The following is a 24,500-nucleotide window of genomic DNA, read 5'->3' as shown; positions in this document are numbered from 1 at the left end:
TGAGGAGAGTGAAGCGTTGTCAAGTCATCAAAAGCCAGTTGTGAAAGCAGTGCTGAAAATAAACATGAATGAGAAACTCAGGCTGCATCAACACTGAAGCTCTCCTGGTCATCAGTGATGACATGTGTAGTGGTTTAATACTGTCATCTCACAGTGAGGAGATGTTACACAATCATCCAAGTCACTGTTCCAGTGCACATAAGCCAATCACAGCTGACTATGAGTGAAAGCACAGTAAACTCATCCATCAGGGCAAAATTAATTATCTGTCAGAACAGCCCCTCTCCAGGAGCTTAGTCATTATACATGCTTCTAATGTAACATCTTCCGATTAATTTGTTAGGCATACCATGTGGGATTGAAGCGAGCAGCGGGGCTTTTGGTTTCCTGCACAACCTCTTTCTCCTTGTTTCTGCCCTGATCTATGTTCAACTGAACTGAGGCTCTGAAAGATAAAAAAAAAAAAAAAAAAAAAAATCCCAGCTGTTCATGTTGTTATATCTCACCCGAGCATCCAGTGACGGACTCTCCATCCAAAATGTTCTTCAATCTATTTCTAATCATCGTATCTTTTTTTTTTTCACCCCATATACTCAATTTATCCTACGAGTCACATTTGGCACATTTACTAAATGGAACAATGTATTCGCTGTCACACAGTCCTTTTCTCTTAAAGGGGCAGCACATGCTATTGATTTTCCTATCTGCCTGGTTTCCTCTCTGTTGGATTCCTGGGTTACTGAACCGCGGCTCGTGCATTGCTCATGGTGTGTGCGCCAAGTCCAGACCTGCGCCATGAAAGTTTGCTTTGTGTAAATGAAGAAGAGTTGTGAGAAAGCAACAAGCAACCGCTCAGCTCACTCACAGCATTAGGAACATTCAGCCGGGGCAAATTGAATTTAGAATGACTTCACGGGTCCTGATTGAAATGTTGTGCTGTCAGCCAAACAGAGGAGGCCTGATTGCGTTATGTATGGTTGTTTTGTTTTGTTTTGTTTTGTTTTTTGCTCTCTTTGTCTGGAAATATGTGCTTGAACATTTCTGTACTTTTTAGTTTACATTTTTCTTTATGGCTTATATCATCGGGATGCTTATTATCAATACAAAAATAAAAATATCCATTGCTTAACCCGTTGTAGAAAACTCACAAATCTGAACACTGGAGTGTGGTTGATATTATACAACAGTCAACGCCATGCCAGACTGAATTTTCTTCAAAGATTGCCTTTACACTTTCAAAAGCAAACGGTTAGTTTTGTAAAAACAAGAATACAAATGGCTTCATTTTTAGAGGTAGATTATTTCAGGAAAAGCTGCTCAGTTTAAAGAAATCTCATCAAGATTTTCACAATTATGAAAAATAACACTACAGAGTTCATAAATGAAGGTTTGGGTTTTTTTTTTTGCAATAATTAATTGAGTTATACTGCAATATGTTCACTGTGCCCTCATGTGCAGCATCATTGTGTGATTTTTGCTCTCGTGTTCATTTGTCAGGTCGGCTGCAAAGCAGTGATCGTGTTCTTCCAGTACGGCATAATGGCCAGTTTCTTCTGGCTGCTGGTGGAAGGTCTTTATCTCCATGCACTGTTGGCTGTCTCTTTCTTCTCCGAGAGGAAATACTTCTGGGCTTACATTCTGATCGGCTGGGGTAAGACAGACCTGACAAATGTCTCACTGACTGTTAGAGGAAGAAGAACAACAAAGGGAAGCAATAATAACTGCACTTTTCTATGAATATTTTGTGTCTCCAGGAGGTCCAACAATTTTCATCACAGCTTGGAGCGTGGCCAAAGCGTACTATAACGACGTGGGGTGAGAAATGCACACAGGAACTGACAGACAGTTTTTGGTTTGACTTGCTTTTTGTGAATCAGTGATGTTTAACTTGTAGGTGCTGGGATATAATCGAGAATACCGACGTCTTCTGGTGGATCATTAAAACTCCCATTTTGGCTTCTATCCTGGTAAGTTTAAGCACTTTGTTATTATTATTCACGTTAACGCTTGTGCATTACCACCACCTCAGTTAGTCAATTGCAATGTAAGTGTCTCTAACTGTGTACTATTTTATATCGGATTTATCTGTTATTTATGTGAATTCTCGCAAATACTGTATCTTTTTGATATTTACATTTCAACACAACTTAGAGGTTAGTTTGACATTGAATTTCTCATTTTCCTTTGAAAACCAGCCAGAAAAATCCAGATAGCTTGGATTTTTATTGTCCTTTTAGATTGGCAGGTCAGTGTTAACTCTTCAGTATCAGTATCGGCATCTCTACAACTCTGGAGACGGCAGAGAATACTCTTGCTGAAAGAAATATCAAAGGAAATATTAGATCTGCTTTCACAAAAAAACATTTTTATTTTCTGATCATTTTTGAGGAACTGATTAAAAGGAATAAGTGAAGAGCAAAGCTAATAATTATATAATTAAAACACAATTTCTATTATTGAATTTAATGTAATTGTAATGAAGACTAATTGAAATTTAAAATAACTGACTTACATGAGATGAGTTCTGCCTTCACTTGCCTATAGCTCCCAAAACCTCTTAACAAGTATGTCTTATTATGTCAAAAAGACTTGGAAATTGAGCATTCAGTGATGAACTACCACTTAGCATGCTTTTCCATTATTTGTCCAACCAGAAATCATTAGTTTTGGTTTTCTAGAGATCTATAGGATTACAGGATATCCAACTAATCTGCAGCCCCCAGTAAAAACAAGACGTGTGGTTTTTAAATGTTTGCTTTTCGCAAAACTAGGTTTAATTGTGAGCTTAAATGTGTCTTGGCTGTCTCAGGCAGCGGTGATGCGTTAAAATGAGTCTTTGTGTGAAACGAAATCCATAGGCTGTTGGCTTTGACATCATATTGAGCAGACAGATATATAAAACAAGAAAAGTCAAAATATTTGTTAAGAAAGATACTGTGGATACTCTAGGTTGATAAATCGAACCTCAAACACTGAGAAAAGCTATGGGTGTGACGCTTCTCACATATTGAACCACTTTTATTGAAAGAAAACACAGATGGTAATTAGGACGGGCACTTAAAGCAGACAATAACACATTTGAGTGAGAAGTGAGGACACCTTCAGAGAGGTGTGAAAACGAGGGTAAGAACAAGTTCAACCAGCCTCACTTGAGAGATTACAGTGGTGTGAAATATTCTGTTAGAATTGCAAATGGTTGCTTTATGAGTGCTTTATTTATAGGTGTCAGCTTCTCTTAAATGAATTGAGAATTTGAGACCAACTATTTGGACAACAGAGGCAATTTACCGCACCTATAGCGCTTTAGGCCACTATCTGGAAGGTAAACTTGGGGCATCTTTGATGAGGTTCCTTTTTAATCATCATTGACAGTAGAACGTGTTGCAATCAACAGTGTTTCATTGAGGGTTTTTTTTTTAATGCCACTTAGAAGTGTCCATTTTAATGAATAATTATTACAACTCTCCTACAGTGTTGTAAAGTTTCAATGTGCTCGGAAACAAGTATCGCTTAATGTTTTAATTTATGCTCAGAATGTGCTCCAGCTAAAACATCTTTGTGACTGTTGTGATAAGCGGAGTCATTCTGAGTTCCCTCATCAGCCGCTCTGTCAGTCAGTGTCTGTCTGTCTGCTTCTCTGCAGCGGCCGTATTAGAAGTACATTATGGTGTGTGTGATGTGCTGCCAATTTAGAGGTCCAACCCAAATTAACAATTTAGAAATGTTTATTTCCCCACAGGGCAGCAGCAAATTCAAATCAGAGCCGGACGGATCCCGGCCTCTGTTGTGTGATGCATTTCTCTAACGTTTTTATACATTCATCAAATTGAACTCCTCAAACTCAAGAAGGAATAAGACTTAGTTGACCAAATAAAAAAAACCACACAATAACGCATTTGAAATCTTCTCCACAGATGAACTTTATTCTATTCATCTGCATTATTCGGATTCTTCGCCAGAAAATCAACTGCCCAGATATTGGAAGAAATGAGTCTAACCAGTACTCGTATGTATATCCTAATGTCTTTTTCTTTCTGTAAATGTCATTATTCATGAGCTGATATATGACGAAACACCACTCACTCACTCATAAAAGGGGAAAATCTTCACTTTGGTCCACATTTTTGGTCCTCTCACTACCTCAATTACATGAGGAGTTCACAGACTAAAGAACATGAATCTTCCTGTATTCTTGTTAATATTGCTACGATAAATTGTTTTTGGTCTTCAGAAAAGAAACTCACTGCTCTGACAAATGAAGCCCTGCAGTGTGTATTCTTTCCCTGGCAGCTGCTTTACACCGAGATGAAGTGGCTCCATGTGTTTAGGTGATTTTGCTGTGATAGAGAGCATCTCATCAGCCAGTCATAATACATGAGCTATTTTGCCTCGGACAGTTTAGATGGTTTCTTTTTTTTCCATCTCTACCCATCAAAGTGGAAATGTAAAATGAAAAGTACTCCAAAGCCCCATTTCATTATTCGCGTACAAAGAGAGGAATTGAAAGCTGGCGTCCCCAGAGGACAAGATGTGATTCTGCTTTATCTTTTGTTGTTTTAGGAGACTGGCGAAATCAACGCTGCTTTTGATTCCTTTGTTCGGAATCAATTTCATAGTGTTTGCATTCATCCCGGAGCAGGTGAAGACCGAGCTACGACTAGTTTTTGACTTGATTCTGGGATCATTTCAGGTATGATATCAGCTTGGAAAGACCAATTGATATGAAAAAAGAAAGAAAAAAACCCCTATGCCATAAAACTGTTTTCAAATGGGTTGAATGTTGAGGAAAAAGTCGTGGGGCGTAATTTGGCACCCTATTGGCTCCTGCTTTCAGTGCGGGTACGAGTGCTCCTCTTCGATGCCCCCAATCTCTTTGCAGGCTGACTTTGTGTTACCGTTTGAAGCACTGGTGTTATTTCAGTTCATCACATAATAAGAGATGACAGAGAAGGCAGCCTGGCAGCTCATTACAGACCGTTTAGAGAACCTTTCCTCCACATTACTCCCCTCGTTCCTTGCATCCACCCTTCCTCTTATCCCTATATAACACTCATCATGCAGCGTATATCAGTATAATGTGTCTCGTGTGAGATATTTGTTTGGTCTTTGACTGCTACGTATGTTAGTGCAAAGACAAGATAGATGCAGTAAACTGGGTTTTGGCATGATACTCACTGCTATTGCTCTCTATTTCCTCCCCTTCAGGGCTTCGTGGTCGCAGTCCTTTACTGCTTTCTCAATGGAGAGGTAGGCACCCTGCCATATTAATGTAAACATTATCTATGTAAACAGACGGCTGAAACCTCACAGTGTCCATAGAAGAAGAGCTTACAGCTACAACTGCCACAGTGCACGATTTACATTCAATCACTGCAGCCTAAAGTTGGATGGAGCCGGGAGGATGAGTCACCAGCGCTGGTCCTTCCAGCCGTGTCTCCTCCCTTGGACCTCCTCGTGGAATATTTCTGACACCCTGTCTGCAGGCTGGGAGGGATGTGAAAAACACAGCCTTCTTGGCAGGGAGCTATTCAGTGTCGCCTGCGCCGGCTCTCTGTGGGCAGATTAGTTATATTCTCAGTGCTGAGCCCGATTGAATCACAGTGATGGGTTGGATGGCAAGCCTTGACACGATGCCGCCTGAATTTTAATATGGTGCAATTTTCAGGTGCTCTTTGTTAAGTCTGAAACCTCGACGGTGCAGTGTGGCTATTTAAATAGATCTTAAATTATATGTATTAAATTACTGAGCCTCAAGGATGGTGCATCAGAAGCCCTGTACAATGGTGAATTGTTTTGAGTTATTTATTTTTTACAAAATGATGTGGTCTGTCAACAAGGCTTATAAGGCTCTCCCTAAACAATTTAAAATACTGATCAGAGTTTCCCATTGACAATGATGTTCAAGATTAACAAATCAAGCAATATGTGTGTTGTTCAATCATTACAGAAATGAAAAATTTTAATAAAAAGTCCACATCAACAAGTAAAGCACCCATTTCATTATGTTGTACTGAAGTAAACAGTGATATTAGGAGTTACATAAGATTTCTTTACAATCTTTTTCAAGGATTTGTAGGATGAAAGAGATACAGCACACACTGCACCACTGCCTCTGTAACCTGGATTCATTTTGAGCTTCTATTTATAATTCCATCTGGCAAAGGTGTAAAGACATTCTTAAAAACCTCAATATGAAAATTACTTAATTTGATTGCGACAGGTCCCACGAAACCTTCGCAGCTCAAAGGCTTTCAAATCAAAGCTTTGCATACAAATATTGATATCAGTCCAACAAAATGAGTCGTTTTAAATACAACATAAATAAATAATGCTGACTATATTTTCATCCTGAAGAAGGTCTTAGTTCACAACACTTCCTGTAAATGAAAACTAACCATGGTGTGTTGGAGACTGGTTTCAATGTTCCACTTCTGACTCTGTCCTTCTTAAATATATTGATATGTTTGAATGTTTTAATGCTTTCCTTTCCTTCATTTATCTTCAGATGTTATTGATATTCATGCCATCCACCCACTTTCCCAGTAATTAAACGTGTGTACAAACATACGGTACATCCAAACAGAAATTCCCAAAAGTCTGAAGAACTTGTTATCAGCTTTGAAATCATTAGTAGCTAATATAGGTCAAGATGAGATTGTAAGCCTTAATAAAGCTGTATTATATAATAAATCTGTGATTTAGATAACAATGAATTGTTTACTAGTTGCATATAGAACCCACAAGAGTAACCAGGCACCACTTTCAAAGCAGGGAGGAATAAATTACTCACCAGGGAAATAAAGTGACGACCAGCCAAGTTATCATGTCCACAATATACTTTTAATATATTAGAAACAATGTGTGCCAATGTATCTACCAATTTGTACCCATTTTCTCTAAACTTAATGTATGTTCCTACATTTAAGCACAACAGGGACTCTTTAGTGAAGTGTTTCATTTTCAACTGATGAATAGAACAAATCAAGGCTGTTTCATCAAAGGTTCTCATTATTCTGATTCATTGCAGGTCCAAGGAGAGATCAAAAGGAAGTGGCGGAGGTGGCATTTGCAGCGATACATGGGCTCCGACACTAAATACCAACACCCGTCTAGCAGCAGCAACAACTTCAGCACCCAGATCACCATGTTGACACGATGCAGCCCGAAAACACGCCGGGGTTCATCTTCCTGTCATGACGATTTGTCGAGCATTTGAATCACGAGCTCAGAGATGCAGTCCTGCACGGAAAGCACTCGTGCAAGAAATCAGGCAGGAAAAAAAGAGAAAAGGGGAAGAAAAAAAAAAAGAAAAAAAAAGCAGCGTGCATAAGCTTCGACTTAAACCAGACTCACTCCGCCATGATCATGTGCACTCTGGGTGTTTGAGCGTGGGAAAGCAAAGTAATGAGCGGAGAGGGAGAAAGGATGCAAGGTAACAGTGTGACAGTGCTCACCTTCCAAACAGGTCTAAGTCTAAATCTTCACACATTTTAGAGCCTCAACACGAGCTTATCGTTTCGCAATCACGGCTTTTGCACATATGTATTGAAACCATTTCAAACGGCATCTTTGTGACTCTGTGTACCTGTGCAGGTGAATCCATGTGAAATCATCAGATATCATTTGGTCAGTTATTGTTCTTCCCTGTGCGCTCATAAGTTCCTCACATTAAGGTTTTTGGACTGGGAGTCAAAATGTGAGCTGGTGCGACAAAATTCAATCTGATCCAATTATCAGCTGATTAAGACTCATTTGAAATGAAGAGATGAAAACGACTGGTGTTAAAACACAACAATTCGAAGACAATTAATTGATGTTTTTCATCAACAAATTATATAATTTACAATTTTTACCACAAGCAGTGACAACAACAACAAAAAAAGGACTAAAAATGCATTAAGGTGAAGTGTTTGAGTGCAACATTTTGTTTTCGACAGCTTTCAGGAAGACAAAGACAAAGACAGTGGCTGATAAACAGCAGGAAGCTTTATTTTCATAAATGTCGACTCGATGAGGCTTCAGGCCGGGTGGCCAGTGTGACACTGATTCACATTGATAGGTTTGGAGCACAAATGCCCTTCTCTGCACTATCATTCTCACAAGAGACTGATCGCCCTTTGCCTTCTCTTTTATCACCACAGCCTTCCCTCTTCTTTTATATGATTTTGAGCCTGTGATTGAGTTGATGTTGTTGGTTGTTTGAGGCACTGAGGCAGGTCTGAGCTCATCGCTGACCGGTGTCGAGTTTCGCTGTTTTGAAAAGGTAAACAGTCGGCGTGTAATCTTTCACCTGCAGTTCAGCGAGACAGGAACTCTAAAGAGGAAATGCCTTTACGCAGTGCAACCCTTGGATGTTTACATTCAGTATGAGAAAGTTCCACGACATTGTACAGAGAAGTATACAGTGCGAGAAGAGATTTACTGTGATGTCTTTGTGTCATACAGCTGGAGTTGTGACCACAGGGCCAGCAATGACTCTCTGACTGTTGTTTGTTCACAGGGAGGGTGATTTAAAGCCTCACGAGGAATATAAAAATCTGTCTTTTGGATTGTTTATGGAGCAAATTGTATTTTATTGCAAGAACAGCTAAATAGACACATCTGGAGTTTACCTAACATAAACCTTCCTTCAGACTAAAATAACACACAAAAAAGTTTCTTAATAGTACTGTGGCAGACAGACACGAGTTTAGAATTTGAATCCATCATATTGACAAATATTCCCTCATTTCTCCTTCCACTTGTCAGATTCAAACTACTCGAGTGAACGAGTTTGAGCCTGACAGGTCACCAGAGATTAGTGGAAGCGCTGTACAGCAAGGCAAAGTGACGAGGACGACTCCTTTCAAGATCCACAAGCTCCTGGAGCTTAGATGGAAAAGAAAGTTATTGTCATAAATTACCATGAATCATACCTTTAATAAACAAAACAATGCATGGCAATGTTTTAGAGCACTGGGGACATTCAGAGATGCCACAGAGACAGACAGCCACACACACTCACGTTCACACATACTGTACAGTGTATCATCAGTTCAGAGTCCAAATATTCTCCTAAAGGCTTAGCATGCCGGATTTGAAGGGATCCGTGTGTTCACTGGTATGACACTAATAGAAGTATTTTCATTAACATATAAATGGTCCCACACATCAAGATCTGTCTCTCCCCGACTCATAACGGAACTCTGATTTGTTGTAGACGTGGACAAATTTTAACATGGTGCTTTTTCAGTAAATTGCATGATTCTTTTCTTTGTTTTTTGTCAGATGGATATATATATTTAACACATTTAACAGCATAGGGAGGCCAGGATACAACAGCTCGTTGTGGCCAGTGTTCGGAGGGTTCTTTGGCTCATTGTGCTTTTATGATTGTAGGCTTGATAAATGTGAAAAATACTTCAGTGGGCATCAGCAACAAAAGGAATTGCAATATTTTTGCACATGAAGTGAGCAAATTTGATTTCTGCTGCAGATTTGTAAAGGCACAATCTTTTTCTGCAAAGCATGCTGCATTGCATCGCAATGTTTTTACTCTATCCCATAACAGACAATCCAAACTCTTCTATGATCAATATCATGCTCACCTTAGGTGTTTTTAGAAGGGGATGCTGAGGGGATTGGACATCTACTTAGTTACAAGCTGCAATATTTTCAGTATAAGCCACTAGATTGTACACACTTCATGTATAAACTCAGTATCTCATATTGTTTAGTACTTGTCTTTTGTCACCTGTAAAGCTCTCGTGTATATGATTGAATTGCCAACATACCTCTCATAATGATGAATGTAGATATATTTGTACATACTGAAGAGGAAATTCACTCCACGGTGTTTTTAAATCAAGTCACAACATTAAATCTAATAGTGTTTTCATAACAATTCATGGTTGTTCAGGGATGTTGGGGGGGACATTTAATTAACAAGCATTCTGATGTGCGCTTTCGGTGCTGACGTATGTGTAATATACATGTGTTTATTTGTAAACTGGATATTTTGTGTATATTTGCAATATATTTGTTCAGTTTTGTTGTCAGTGCCATGCTTGTAACAGTGGTGCATTGCATACCATTGTGACTCTACAAATGTACTATTCGTATTTATTTGCTTACGTTCACAGTTATGTACCCCTAAAGCCACTTTTACTATACTGTGTTTTTGTATGATAGTACCGTATTGTCTTATTTCTTGTCATTTCAATGTTTATGTAGATGTTGTACTGGGAGAAAATCTAACTTGCCACAAAACTTCAATAGTACCATTCTACCATTGTGAAATAAATGATTTAGAATTATCAAATGCCCTGTTTTTGTTCATGCAAAATGCCTGCATTTCACCGTTGTGCATAACATTTATCTTTCCCAGTGACTCTTGGTTGCATTGATCAATGGTAAATGGTCAGTTATTTTTTTGCAATTTCAGCCATCTCAAAGCGCTTTACCCTGGTCCATTCTTTTTTTTTTAATGCATGACGACGCCTGTCGTGCAAAGTGCTCAACCTCCATTGCGAGATTAAGTGTTTTGCGCAACTGAGGTATTGTAAAATTACTTAATCTACAAAAGGTAAGAACAATAGCTTCTAACTTGGTCTCAAACTTTGATTTGTTAAAGAAAACAATAACAGGACACTTTGTGTAGTCGGAAGCAGAAAATGATGTTTGTCGGACAAGCATTCTGTTCAACTGATGAGCTAAACAATGTGCATACTGTCAATATGTTGTATTGCACATAGTTTAATATCAAACCTATGATAAAAATGTAATATCCCAAAAAACCCACATTTTGCTCTTAGCAGGCCGTTTGGAGGAGACAGCTCAGAGGGTCGAAAAGACTTTCCGCAGCTCAAAAGAAGGAATTACGCCAATAAATGACTGTACTTTTTTCAGTCCATTGTGCTCTGCTACAGGTCACAGTGCCCTCAAAAGACAATTGAGCCTGACAGTTTTTAGATAATGCTTTTTTCCGGGGTGCAGTTTATGAGCACAATAAAGCAAGTTAACTATAAATGCAGTCACTCAACAGAATAATGTAAGTGGGTAGGTATATGTACTTTAATAGAGGATGGTTAGGGAATTATTGCAATAAATCACACAATGTTGTGAGAAACATAAATGTGTTTTAGTACGAGAGAGATAGTTTATCTTAATTACTCCTTGGGTTAAAGTACAATACAAAGAGAGCTATAGGTTTTACTGCACTCTTATTTTGGATAACATACATTTATAAAGTATGGTGCTGCTTTTCAACACACACGTTGCCACATATTAGTCCCTCAAATCACTATTACAGTTCAATGTATATTGGTCCACTGTGTAAAAAGGAAATCATTCTTCCATGAAGACGAAACTATTCCTCCTGTAGTTCCTCTCAGCTCAGTGAGTCACAATATTTATAGATACGACTGACCCAGATAATGTGTTGTGGTAAAATAAACCTCTGGCCATATGAGTCGATCTGTTAATGTGTTGTCTGTCAGATTTAGTGGTTCACGTTGCCAATGTTCAACTCCCTGAGAAGATACAAATTCATCCAAGACAAGGCTACACTGTTAAAAGATTAACAAACACCCTCACATGACTGGTCTTTTAAATCGTCCTCTCCATGTCTAATGTCTCATTAGCGCCAGCCAAGAAGTGTAAAGGGACATGCAATCAACTATTCATAGGAAGTGTCGAGGTTGTAAATAAAAGAATCTGACGTTGAAGGTTAATGCATGAAATTGCCTGTAATTATTAAAAGCATTAATGTGGTGACAGTATGTTGACCAGATTGATACATGTTGCTGTGTGATCTACATTAAGACAAAGTCAGTGCTTTCGTGTATTTAAAAATGAATAGAAATTCGTTTGGCTTTTAGCTAATATGACTTTGTAGCATCGTTGGTTGATCCTGTCAGATTTTGTGCAGACAGTGAACTTATTTTCAGATGTCCCGTGATTCTTAAAATGTGGGACAGGTGCCTTGCCTTTCAGCATCTTTCAACATTCATCACAAGTTTTAAATATTCATGTGATGAAGAAAAGTAAGTCTGGAAAGGTCAGCGATTGAAGAAACAAGCGAGCTCTGTCCGAACTGCTAAGAGGCTGCCTTGATCTGCTGTGCCGTCCACACGTCAGCCCTGCAAACCTCACTCTTGGTTAAAAGATAAGATGTCTGCCAGATCTGATCTGATCTGAGTTCAGGAGTCAAGGTGATGAATATGTAAGGCCTGCGCACTTTACCCACACAAAGCTGTTCGATGAAGTTATTATCAATCAACGGCCGCAGTGGCCTTCAGCTGGTTGGCTGATGGGAAATATCAGTTAGGCCTTATAGGAAATATACTTTGGGTTCGCTGTGAAATTTAAAAAAAACTAACTTGTATCTGTAAATCTGTATCATTTTGACGTGCAAGTAGCTTGTATGGTCGCCTTTGCCAATGGTGTGTAAGGCACATTGAAGTAAAAATTCCAAGTCAATGACGACAGCGGGCAAGAACGCAGGAAGTGGAAGCAACAAAGTGACCAGAGTTTAAGCATCTGAGGTCAACTGCCCAGAAGAGTGGAAGGTGTGAAAGAGAGGAGAGAGTACCGGCAGGATGGAGACGAGTGTCAGGAGAGATCTGTGACAGAAGGATCCCAGTGAGGCTGAAGGGGAAGGTCCACAGAACAGTGTTGAGGCGAAAATAAGAATTTCAGACATCGCAACAGCCGCAAGTTGCATAAAGATAAAATGTTTTTAAAAAAAATACAATTTAAATAAAACACACACCAGTATTTGAACATAATCTAAAAAAATGAATGAAAATAAAATGATAAAACAATATAACGATATCCAGTGTGGATAATGGAGGTATTCATTGTAATTACAGTGGATTTAATGGTGAAAGTGTCCGATTATATTTTACCAGTTGGGTTGAACAGCAGCTGGGGCACTTTCCTTGATGAATGCTAAGGTCCTCCTCTAACCCACCTCCACATTGGTCTCTATTTGTCAGATATGACAGAGTTGGTCTTCCTGATATGTCTCAGGAAGCTCTTTTCCCTTCATGTCCTGGAGGAAACACCAGCAGGCCACACAATTATAAAATGTCTCTAAAAGCCTGTTGCAGACTCTGAAGGACCCGAGTCTCTGCAGCAGGTTTGAAGCAACTTTGATTTTTTTTTTTTTTTTTTCATTCAAGTTTTTCATTGAGGTGAGCATCCATGTATTTATAAGAGTCCTGAGTGTCTCACAGAGACTCGGCTGAAGGTAGCAGAGCCGAGGATGTCGACATTCTCTTTGAGAATAATTGAGTAAAGTAGAGAAGCAATTCCTATTGTAGTTTGGGGGGGAGTTAAAAGAGACCAGGTTGAGGTGGTTGTGGGAGGGATGAGCTGCCAGGCAAGAGGAGAAGAGAAAGCTGGTGAGCGAGTTAATGCGGCCATTAGAGAAAGATGAACTGTTGCGACACCTCACGGCAAAATGTGCTAAAAGGAAAGGAAGATATAGACTGAAAAAGTCTGAATACACAGAGTGGAGGTATTTGCAGGATCAATGTCTGTCACTCTCATTAAATCCAACTAATTATTTTGCACTCACTTGCATCAGGTCTGTTGGGTGTACCAAGCTGCTTCGCTGCTGACTGCTAGATGAGGAGGGGAATGCGTCTATTCATTCACGCAACTTTGAGGAAAACTCGTTTCTTCCCTCGGTTTCTTTGGTCCGGGTGGTGCATTGTTTTGCAGCCCTTTCATCTTGACTTGCAAAATAAACTCAGTGTTGATGAATGCACTCCATGTTTGATTAGAAAGCTATTCTTCTTCGAAAAAAAAAAAAAATGCAGTCACTTTCAATACGTTAAGCAATTTGTCTTTGCTGACACACACTATAGAAGAAAACTGGTTCCAACCTGCAGTATTTGATTCATGTTTAACCAGGGTGTAAACAAGCTTGGGAAAATTGTTCCTGGCACTTATACAATGACAGGACGCTTGATTTCACTTTTGACATAAATACATACTTCATTTTGGGAAAATATGACTCATGTAGTGATTAAGTCCTTGTCTGGTTGAAGTGAGAGCATTGTATTAAAGTCTGGGCCAGTTTGGTGTGTGACGTCTTGCATTAGGCGCGAACACAAAGTGTTTGTTCTTTTCTTTTTTTTTTTTACCTTACTTAGGCTACTAATCCCTGCAGTAGGATGTAAAAACAGAGCAGTTATTGCCAGCACATGTCCATTATGGAGTCACTTCTTCTGATGTGATGGAACTTTCAGCCTCTGTAATAAACACAATACATAACACTGATACAAAGCCTGTGATTCATTAGTTTATATAACTAACTGTAAGAACGAATACACTATTTTCCGCTATGTCCTAACCTTGTCTCACATTGTTGAAGTAATAGAAACCAAGTGCAAACACATTTCCACTGTCTTTTGAATTAAAAAAAAAGAGCTTGAGTCGTAAAATAAAAGCATTTCATATGATTTCTTTTCTAATATTCTCTTTGCAGCCACTTTGTAGATAGCTCTCGTAGGGGCAGTTCGTGTTGGGCTGATAACAGAGTCAATTTCAGCGTATCTCTGCGCTCTCTGAGTTTCATGAGGGGGACAGGACTTGGATGAAAGAAGAAAAATGAAGCAAAGCGTGGAAATTATTTTATTTTAACTTGTAACGCTCGACTGCAATGAAAGTGACAAATTAAACCGCGCTGCCCAACAAATCCTGCTCTGTACACGGAGGGGAAAAGCTTTGCTTCGAGGGATAGTTAAAGTTCTTGAAGTGGGAATCACTTAGTAATTTACCGTCGGTCAGTCAGCCAGTCAAAGACATTTACCTTTATACGCCTGGCTCTGCTGTTGGTCCTCCAGCCAGAAAGGATAGGAGTGGTTGCCAGAGTGATTTACCCTAATTAAATGTATCAGAGCTCAGAGCACTTTCACGCAGCCATGCCGCCATCACATTAACCTATTCAGTCAGCTCTGACCCTCTGAAGAAAACTGTTGTAGTCCATTTTTGCCGCCACTCTCAGGTTAACCACATCGCTCCGTTCCCTGACCTTTTCCTCCTCCCAGGCAGCCCCAAGATTAAATAAAGTCACCCTGTCATGTTGGAATTGTTCCCAAAACTAATTTTGCTCTCACTTGTATAATCAGACCGGCTTCCTGTTAACTTTCGCTCAATTCACTGCTGTTGGAGAAAAATCGGACACGTTATATTTTCCAATATATTCAATACGGTAACCACTTCTTAATAAATGTCATGATTTAAGCAGTCCATTTATCGATTTCTACCAATACCTTAAAAACGTTGGTTACTCGGATGATTTTAGTTATTAACCGGGGCATTGTGTTATTCTGCTTATCTGTAACTTTTACTGAGAATTGTTCCCTTCTCTACTTATTTCCATTTTCTTACGTTATACTTTAACTATTCGAGTTATTCAAGATTCAAGTTATTTAAACCTTAAGTCCTTTAAACCTGTTGCTTTGAACACACACGCACACATTCACAAATGTGAGCTACATCTATTAATGGTTTTATAATCACTGAATAATAATCCTAACTGCTATTTGTCTACAGATTTTACACATTTGTCCACCACTTTTAGCTGATCGCTGAGTAAATGCATGGCTGTGACAGTTAGAACAGGACAAATAACCACAAGATGTAACTACCAGAGGCAGAAAACTACAAAGGAACATGAATTACGTTGGCGTCACGGTTGCTTATGGTTAGCAAACAGATCCATTACAGAAAAATGGAGCAGTAAATTCTGCATTAAATGATCCGTGAAACTTGTTGACTCTGTATTCAGTTGTTTCCGGAACCTGATAAGTCACACGCTGGTGAAAAACAAGTGCAGCTGCTCTGTGAGCGTGTAGGAGGAGAGCAGGCACTTGTCTGTGAACGAGAGAAATGTGAGCCATAAACATTTCAGCAAGGACCACCCATACGGTTAAGTCTGTTTGTTGAGGCAGGGAGAGCAGCGACTCTGCTGCACGAGCTTTTGTCAGTTAGGATACAATGTGTTAATCCCTTCAAATGAGCATCACATCTAAAGCTGATCATTTAATTTAGATCCGGTGTAGCTGGAGAGAGCATCTTTAACGCCACCGTGAACTCTGAGCGTTACAACTGTTTCCATAACTTCGGAGCGTCTCTTGAATATTTGTGAAATGCTGTCAAACATGTAATGATTAAAGATGCAGTAGGTAATATAGTTTATCGGAATATTAATACGCAGCAGATTAAGACAAAGTACCTTTCAAACTTGTCCCACCTGGTTTAGTCCTGCAGCACGAGGAACGACTCACAGAACAGAAGTCTTACTACGACACAGTGGTGCAATCATTCCCATTCGCATTTAATCTGGACCAACGCAATTTACCAGCCAAGAAGTGCAGAACTAGTCAAAGGACAGACTGGGATTCTAGACTCAACACTGCCCCCCAATGTTCAACACCAGCATGACTTTAAATAGACACGGTGCCCCTTTTAAAACGTAATGATGCAAATATCTCACCGAAGTTAAAAAAGTGGCCACATACTGTTTGGAATATTTCTGTGAAAATGTTATGTTTGTTTTTATACCTGACATGTTGGGTTTTTTTTTTTTTTAAATAAGCTTTTTTTAATCTTTATTGAAAAACACAGATGCTGAAACAAAAGCAGGTCAAAGGTCATGAAAGGCCAAGGCATATCTCAACATACTGCAAATAGCATGATTTAATGTGAAGGGAAGGCTGAAAACTGGAGCAAAGATTACAGCTGAGCCAACGGCAAAAAGGAAAGAAACAGGCTTTCAAGTATTCATATTTTCATTTCAATGAATCGCTAAGCCTTTATTTTATTTGACCTTACTGAAGCAAAGTCTGCAACTGCTGGAACATAAAGAGTTTATTCAATTATAAAAAGCCATTCTAAAGACTTTTAAGGTTTTATTCAAGTAAGTTTACTATGTCAGTGAGTAGAAATGTCAATTAGAGTACATTCAGGTGCATCACGAAAGACCTTCAATAAGCAATGGTTTTGTTTTGTAGGAATTTATTAGAGTACTCATGACAGATAAACTAAAACAAAGCCAAATATTTTTCTATATAAAATATAAATGTAATAAATTGTGGGGCTTTTGTCAAAGGAACTGGGGATGTCAGATTTTTTTAAACTTTCTCATATTTTTGGATTCTGTATTTTCTTAATGTTAAATTCTTGTTGGACTAAAATCTAAAGGTTTAAAATATGCAAAAAACGATCTTTTCCATTCTATTTTGTAGATTCACCTTTACATCTATACCTTTGTTGTGCTGTCTATCAAAAATATTATTTGAATTTTTCTTCTGAGACTTTAAACTATAAAATTAAAACCTTCAGTACATTTTACTCTGTGTCTTTGGTAATGAATCTTGAACTTTCAGTACCCAGTCAGTGTGTTACATTTTCACAAATATCTTCTGTGCTTTTTAAGAACATAAAACACTTTCATCTTTAATAATTAAAGACTAACACAGAATAAAAATGACTAATATGATCAAGCTTTTGCTGATTCTGCCTTCCAAACAAGACATTAATGCGCAATAAAACTTCAGCACTGTGAAGGAGCGCCATCTGGTGTAGGATTGTAAAATATACTCGTGTACATAGTAATAGTGGTTTATCTTTATTTATAGCTTGCTTTCATGTTTTCTTGCTTGAGGTGCAGGTCTAATCATTTCTCAGCTAGATGAGGCTCAGAAATGCATATTTGAAAGAAAAGTGGGTTGACTACAAAACTGAATATACTGGATTCTGATACGATATAATTGCTGGTATGTATGCTCCCGTGTGCAAACAAATGTGTTCAATGAATAAACAAAAGTGAAAAAAGAGATTATTTATTTTTAAAAAGTGTCATTATTAACAGAACAGGAAAAAGAATAAAGCCCCTACCGTTTTTGGCAGGTGCAATGAGTAACAAGGTCGTATTACTCATGCAGCCATGGAAACCACAGGATTAAACTCATGTGAATTGAACACAACATGATGCCCTTGTCTCGAATGAAAAAAAAAAAATAGAAGTCTGCCACAATTCAGCTGCACAGTGCATTTCTAATGTATATTAAAAACCTTCACTATAAACAAAATTACCCTTCATTTATATTTTGAGAGCATTAAAACATCATCCACATTTCTCAGTATTAAAAACTGAAGCATCATTGTTAGAACCTTACTGATTAGATCATGTTTACAATTCATTTGGTCGTCAGTGTCCTCATATCATTTTTGAATTAGAAATTCAGTAAAACCCGGTTTTTATATCCAAACGTTACTGCGTCACCACTGTCCTGACGGAAAACACTATGAAGCATGAGAAATGACAACAGTGTCACTTCAGTGTCTCCAGTTATAAAAATGTACTTTAACGAGAAGACGTCAGTGATCCTGCAACATCCAGGCAGATCAGCCTCTTTACCAAAAGTGTGTTTACTAATACAAAATCATTCGCACAATTTATCTACATTATTTATTAACTTTGCTCACTTATATTACACTAGAACAGGGGTCTGCAACCATTATAACAAAAATTGGCTTTCCCGCTTTTTTTAACAACTTGTTTGCAGCTGAAGGACATATTTGATATTCAAATTGCACACAAACTTTATTTATATTATAAAGAAAATAACTATTCTATGATTTATTGATAAAATTTACCGAATAAATCAAAAAACCTTGTACTTTTAATCTGTTTCAGAGCTTCCTTTTTACGATTGGTCATTTTCTCCATATATCAAACTTACTGTTGAAAATGCATTTTAAATATTCAAAGCAAATTAATCTGCCCACACTGAATAAATAAAAGTCCATATTCAAATCTTTTATTTGTTATCTTCATCCATAGTTAACTTACAGAGGACTGAGGTCTGAAACTCAACATTGATCACCTACAGTAATTATTTTAGCTGAATGAACTTTATTATGGAGCAGCGGCTGGTCAAGAGACGTTGAGATGAAGACAACAAGTGGTGAGTCTCTGATTATCAACTCTGCTACATCGCTTCTAATTCACAATTTGAAAGAAGAAATTTGGCTGAAAAGCTTCAGGTAAGGTTCAACTTTCTCCAGTATAGCTATTTTGAAATGCACACAAGCAGAAATGTGTTGAGAATTTTGAAAATGTTTCCAGGTTTGTCAATGTTTATAAATGTTTAGATATATTCATTAATGACTGAAAATCTAAGAGGTTAAAGAAATCAGTTTATTTTGCACTTCTGTGTGAGGTTTCTTTCAAAGCATTCTATAACTATTATGAACTCAGACTAACTGTCATTTCAACACATTCATTTTCTAAAAGGGACTTAATGAAGCATCTGCTTGTATTTCTTTACAAGTATGTTAATAAAAGAGTCGTAATAAGTGCTCTCTATTCACTCGCGGTTTAAACAGACTATAATGTCTTGTCACTGGGGGCCTCTCTCTCAATATGTAAAAGCCAAGATTGTGGTAATGCGGTTTATAAACGTACTTACTTAAATTAAGTTAGCTTTGGCTGAAATCGAATAATAATGAAAAGCCAAACCTAAGAACTGGCTAGGTGTCATATTTGTCTCTACAAACTAAATGTGACATAAAATATAAATTTCAAATAAATGTGTGAAATCTACAAGAAGCCCATATTGAGTGGCTAAAGATCCACAGGTTGCAGACCCCCCACCCCACATTTGAGAACATTTACATTTTCTGATATGTGCCTTGAGACAAAGATTTCCTTATTAAGAATAAGAAAAAAGTATGGATATTACTCGAACACTTGTCAAGTAATATACCTACTACTTGACTATTATATTACTTGTTTGACACAACAGCCAAATTATTTACCTCCTTTGTACAACGGATACTAATGCAGACAATTTCCAGGAATCACTGAGTGAGCAAGAAAATGTAGAAGAATTAAACTTTTCTTACAACTGAGCAGCACAGAAGGGACGTGTTCATTGAGCATAAGTTAGAAACATTAAATTCCTATGTGTACATAAGTTTAAAGTGATAGTAGCGACTCAAAACTTCAGACGAATTGAAAAAAGAATTAATACATGAAAAAAAACACAAATAGAATTTTTGAACAACCCAATATAACATATTGACGAATTATTTCAATAAAAAAAAAAAAATCACAAAATTCCTTAACCTACTAGTGCAGTTTCTTTTAAAGTACAAAATGACTTAACCCTTTAATCAGTGCTTTCATACATTTACCCCACCTTACATTTTCACTAAAATGCCACTGAAAATGATCAAACCTAAATATCTAAATTTGCTTTGATCCCATAAATTGAAGACCTCAACCATAAGCAACACACAACTTGCAGATTAGATTTTTACTCTATAACAAATGAAAAGCTGAAAATAAAGCGAAAAAATAAAGCGTGTACCATATTTTACCTCTTTATTTTTAGCTTATTTATTTTTATCCAAGTGTATATGTTTTTATGTTTAATGTTGCACATCTCACCAAGAAAAATTCCTAGTTTGTGAACCTGTTTACAAGCAATGGCAATAAAAAGGATTCTGATTCTGATTCTGATTCTGATTCTGAAAAGCAGCACTGGCACCTATCTCAGAATCTAACCACTATTAATTCAGGCTACACTAAATAATGTGATGGTCAGACTCCTACCAAAGCAAGATGGGCAACAGAACAGTGTGCTTACACTGAACAAAATCAGAAATGCAGCATCTACAAAGAGGATATTTGAACTTCTTAAATATAGAGCAGGTTGAACAAGGTGGTCAAAAAATGTGACTGTTGGCTATAATCCAGCCACCTTCTATATCGCTTAATCCTGTGCAGAGTCGCAGGACCTTCTCACTGTGAGGCGGCACCACCCTGCAGCTGTTGGCTCTCGTTTCAATCAATTTTCTTTCTGCACATAAAGTTGGATTTGTTCAAACATGCTGCATCAATAATTTTGCTCACGGTAGAGCCGCCATTCGTCACCAAGCTAACCAAACGGATTGCTTTAATGCGAGCAGAAATGCAAATTACTTACAACGTCATATGTAGCTCCATCAGTGATATATGCCACTTAAATGTTTCCGCGTGAAAGACTTTGGTCAGTGACTCCGACTCAAAAACCCCAACTTCTTTATAAATAGTAGTAAAAAAAAAAAAAAAAAAAAAAGACGAGTTGGACTCGTCTAAAGCATCCTATAAGATTTCTTTTTGTTCTCGGTTGTGTTCACAAGATGACTTTAAAGGATCCAGAAAACCCTGCATTCTCTCCACAGTCTTGAAAACGAGGTACGCAAAGTGCAAGTACATACTGGAATAAAAAAAATATGGACGTGTAATTAGAATATTCCTCCACGAACAAAAACGCATGAATGTCGTTGTTCATTACAAAGCCACGCCGCATTCTCCTTTCATTTACCTGCCTGCCGTTCTCTCCGCGGGAGCGACTCATTACTGCCGTGTGATGCTCAGACCCCACAGTCATCAGTTCTGTCTTGAAGTTTGCGAGTCAGGATGAGGAAGGTGGAGAGGGAAGCGACAGAAATGTGGAAGAAGAGCTGCCACGCGTTTCTCAACCCGAGCAGGTACAGGTTGCATAGGACGATCACGCTCCACAGAACAAAGGACTTGGCTTTCTTCTGAGACGAGTGGAAAAGGTAGAGGTGGCACTATGGAAAGGCAAAAACAGATTCATATGAGCTCTTAATGGCCGGCAGTGAACTGCTGTGTTTGCATGCGAGTTGCCATTTACCTGAAAAACACAACAGAGGAATGCCAGAAGAAATGCCACTACATTCCCAATGCCTTCATAATCATCCTGTGAAAAAATACACTCGTGGTTACTCTTTCATATAAGTGCTTATCTGTCTTTTTTCAAATTTAGAAATATGACTTTGTTAAGTGAGTGATGAAGCATAGCTGCATTTCATGTGGAGTACATTTGTTAATACCTGGAATGTGTATTCTATGAGGTGCACCCCTCGGATGACATTCAAAGACGCACACATAATATTAAGAACAAGAGAGAGGATACCCAACGCTGTCACTGGTTCAAGCCTCTGATTTTGACCTGTTTAATAGTGAGAACATACGGTTTGAAAGATTACAATACAATGAAAACTGAAAAGTGTGTCAGCTCTAGTGTAACGACAATGAGATAATCAACTGATAAAAAAAAATCAGAACTATACCGTAATTAAAATGTATCTTACCAGATCCCAGTCCGTGTTCCACGTGTCCATTTGCAATGCCATTAGTTAGCTCCACCTCATCCAGGTTAATTATTTGCGGTGGACGGATCCTCAGATCCTCCTGGACTTCTGCCAAAGTCACCTCAAGGGCTGGACTGCCGCTCTGGTTGTACTGCTGCTTCAGCTTTTGAATGGTACTGTCTGTCAACGGGCAACATTTTTGGAGAAATCTGTTTATTCAAATTGATTTTAAAAAATCATAAAAGTGCTCACTTTAAAAAACGAAAACAAGAAAAAAAAAACATCACACGTTAATCCAAATCATTGACCATTTGCAGTCCCAAAATATCACCTCTTAATGACACTATTTCTCTCCACTCACCAAATTCCAAAAATGGATATGGCCTGGCTGCCAAGGCAACAACAGTGCTATTGAAGCATGCTGTGAACTCCCAGCGCAGATCTTCCAGGAAGCAGAAGGCCTTCGCAATAGGGAGGCTGCAGTGACACACAGTCATGTAGGATACACCCTCTGAAGAGACGAAGCTAAACAGGTGAGAGCAGAAAAGGTGTTTAGTAAACAAACAGCCTGACACAGTGTGAAAGTCATGCTCCTGCGCCTCACATTGATAATCCCATCCAGGCATTCTGCAGAACAAAATCAAAAACATGCTGCTTTTTTGCATATACAAAGAGTGAAACTGTGAATCTGTCTGCTGCCTCTGCTGTATAATTTCTTACTATGTGTTGAGTGCCTGGCCCTCGATAATCCCCTTGTCAGGGAGGCTGGCCACTGCCTTGCTGATGGTCCTGAGCTGCTTCTTTCTTTCCTGAAGCTCTCGGTTGTGTTCAAAGTCTGTCGAAGCTGACAGAGGGAGTCCATCCCTGACTCGAACCACAAAAGCAAAAAGGATCAGAGACATGATCCGCAGAGTCCATGAAGAACACACAGCCTACAGGGGGCAGGAAGCAAAATGTGAATTAGTCAGTGTGAGATACAGACCAGCATTCAATCTAGGATTTATTGCATCAATTGATGCAATTGATGCCATAAATGTTGACATGTTCCTAATGAACGATGATCTTACTAATCACCAATTTCAGCAGGAAAAATACTTTAAACAATAAATGCAGATTGATAACCAGATGTAACAAGTAGTAATTACTGAGTGAACAAATATGGTAGCTCTCACAATAATACAAGAAATTAGATGTGATGCATTAGTGACTGGAAGCATTTACCTTTGCTATACACTATGTATATACATTCTTATAGCATTTGGGGAAATCACAATATCTACAACTGCAACAAGGGGGTAAAAAAAATTGATGATATTGACTTTAAATTTTGTCTGCACTGTCAGGGCCAAGCATGCACTGTGCAAGTTGACGTTGGACACATACATACATATATATATATATATATATATATATATATATATTAAAAACAGTACATTAACTGGGCCATTAAGCAACAGTCACACGAGGGTACGAGCATGAAAAATTCTATAAACTTTTAAATAGAATTTAAAAATCTTCTGGAATGAGTAATATATATATATATATATATATATATATATATATAGTTCGGTGATTAAAAACAAAGACTTAAAGCGCAGTTGTGTTGAGTTACTGCTGCCGAGCAACAGACTTAACATTTCAAACTGCGTAGGTTTCAAAACTGTGAGGATTGTTAATATTCCTAAGTGAAACTCAACTTAAAAACACCCGAGCTGTTTGTGTGAGGCGATTCAAGTGGTACTTTACATCTCTTACCTCATTATCGTGGCTTTCATGCTGCACCTTGTCCCTAAGCTAATATGGGTTAGCTCAATGTTAGCATCATAGCACATACATGCACAGCCGGTCGATGAATGCTTCTACTCCCACACAGACACTACGAGTGCAATAAACGATTAGAAATCGAAGCCAATTAAGCTGCTACAATATGCACGTTTTGGTTTAAATCAAAATTACCCAACGAGCTCAATTGAAATCTGCTTCCTGATAAACAAAACCACAACAAATCTCGTATGGGAACTCGAGAGGGACAAACAATGACGGCTGATTCGCGCTTCTGTTTTCCCGCTTTGGGTCAAATTAGATGTGTTCGCAAATGTTTTACAATTTTTTAAAATAAAGTTTTAGATATTTATTTTAAAATATTTTCTTTTTTTTCTTACTTTTTAATAATATGAATGGTTGATTTTTATAATTGTTGAATAGACCTGATCTTTCCATTATTTCTGTGAATTTAAGATTTTATTGAGAAGCATGACTATTATTATTAATATGTGGGGTAATTTGATTCAGTTTTAAAGGAATTCGGGGACGCGAAAGGAAGTCGATCACCAGTT

At 38.1% G+C, this 24,500-nt stretch overlaps 2 protein-coding genes across 2 annotated transcripts in view; one reads left to right on the top strand and one right to left on the bottom strand.

Annotated features, from left to right (window-relative positions):
* Positions 1-7,216, top strand: part of vipr1b (vasoactive intestinal peptide receptor 1b) — a gene marked incomplete at both ends in the record, with an annotated part of 33,496 nt that extends 26,280 nt beyond the window's left edge. The window contains 7 exons of the mRNA XM_080515036.1: positions 1,498-1,651; positions 1,755-1,815; positions 1,895-1,967; positions 3,915-4,006; positions 4,561-4,690; positions 5,206-5,247; positions 7,028-7,216. Of these exons, the coding sequence (XP_080371162.1) occupies positions 1,498-1,651; positions 1,755-1,815; positions 1,895-1,967; positions 3,915-4,006; positions 4,561-4,690; positions 5,206-5,247; positions 7,028-7,216 (741 nt within the window). The remainder of the gene's footprint in view (positions 1-1,497; positions 1,652-1,754; positions 1,816-1,894; positions 1,968-3,914; positions 4,007-4,560; positions 4,691-5,205; positions 5,248-7,027) is intronic.
* Positions 7,217-21,399: 14,183 nt separating this feature from the next.
* Positions 21,400-23,066, bottom strand: sec22c (SEC22 homolog C, vesicle trafficking protein; the record flags this gene model as incomplete). The annotated part of the gene is made up of 6 exons (XM_080514789.1): positions 21,400-21,621; positions 21,705-21,770; positions 21,904-22,022; positions 22,165-22,344; positions 22,526-22,689; positions 22,885-23,066. The coding sequence occupies 6 exons, from the start codon at positions 23,064-23,066 to the stop codon at positions 21,421-21,423; spliced, it is 912 nt and encodes a 303-aa protein (XP_080370915.1). The 3' UTR covers positions 21,400-21,420.
* Positions 23,067-24,500: the final 1,434 nt, after the last annotated feature.

Source organism: Blennius ocellaris (genome assembly GCF_963422515.1).
Source record: "Blennius ocellaris genome assembly, chromosome: 19".
Lineage (NCBI taxonomy): Eukaryota > Metazoa > Chordata > Actinopteri > Blenniiformes > Blenniidae > Blennius > Blennius ocellaris.
Note: the sequence above shows the minus strand (reverse complement) of the source record. Positions and strands in the feature narration are given on the sequence as shown.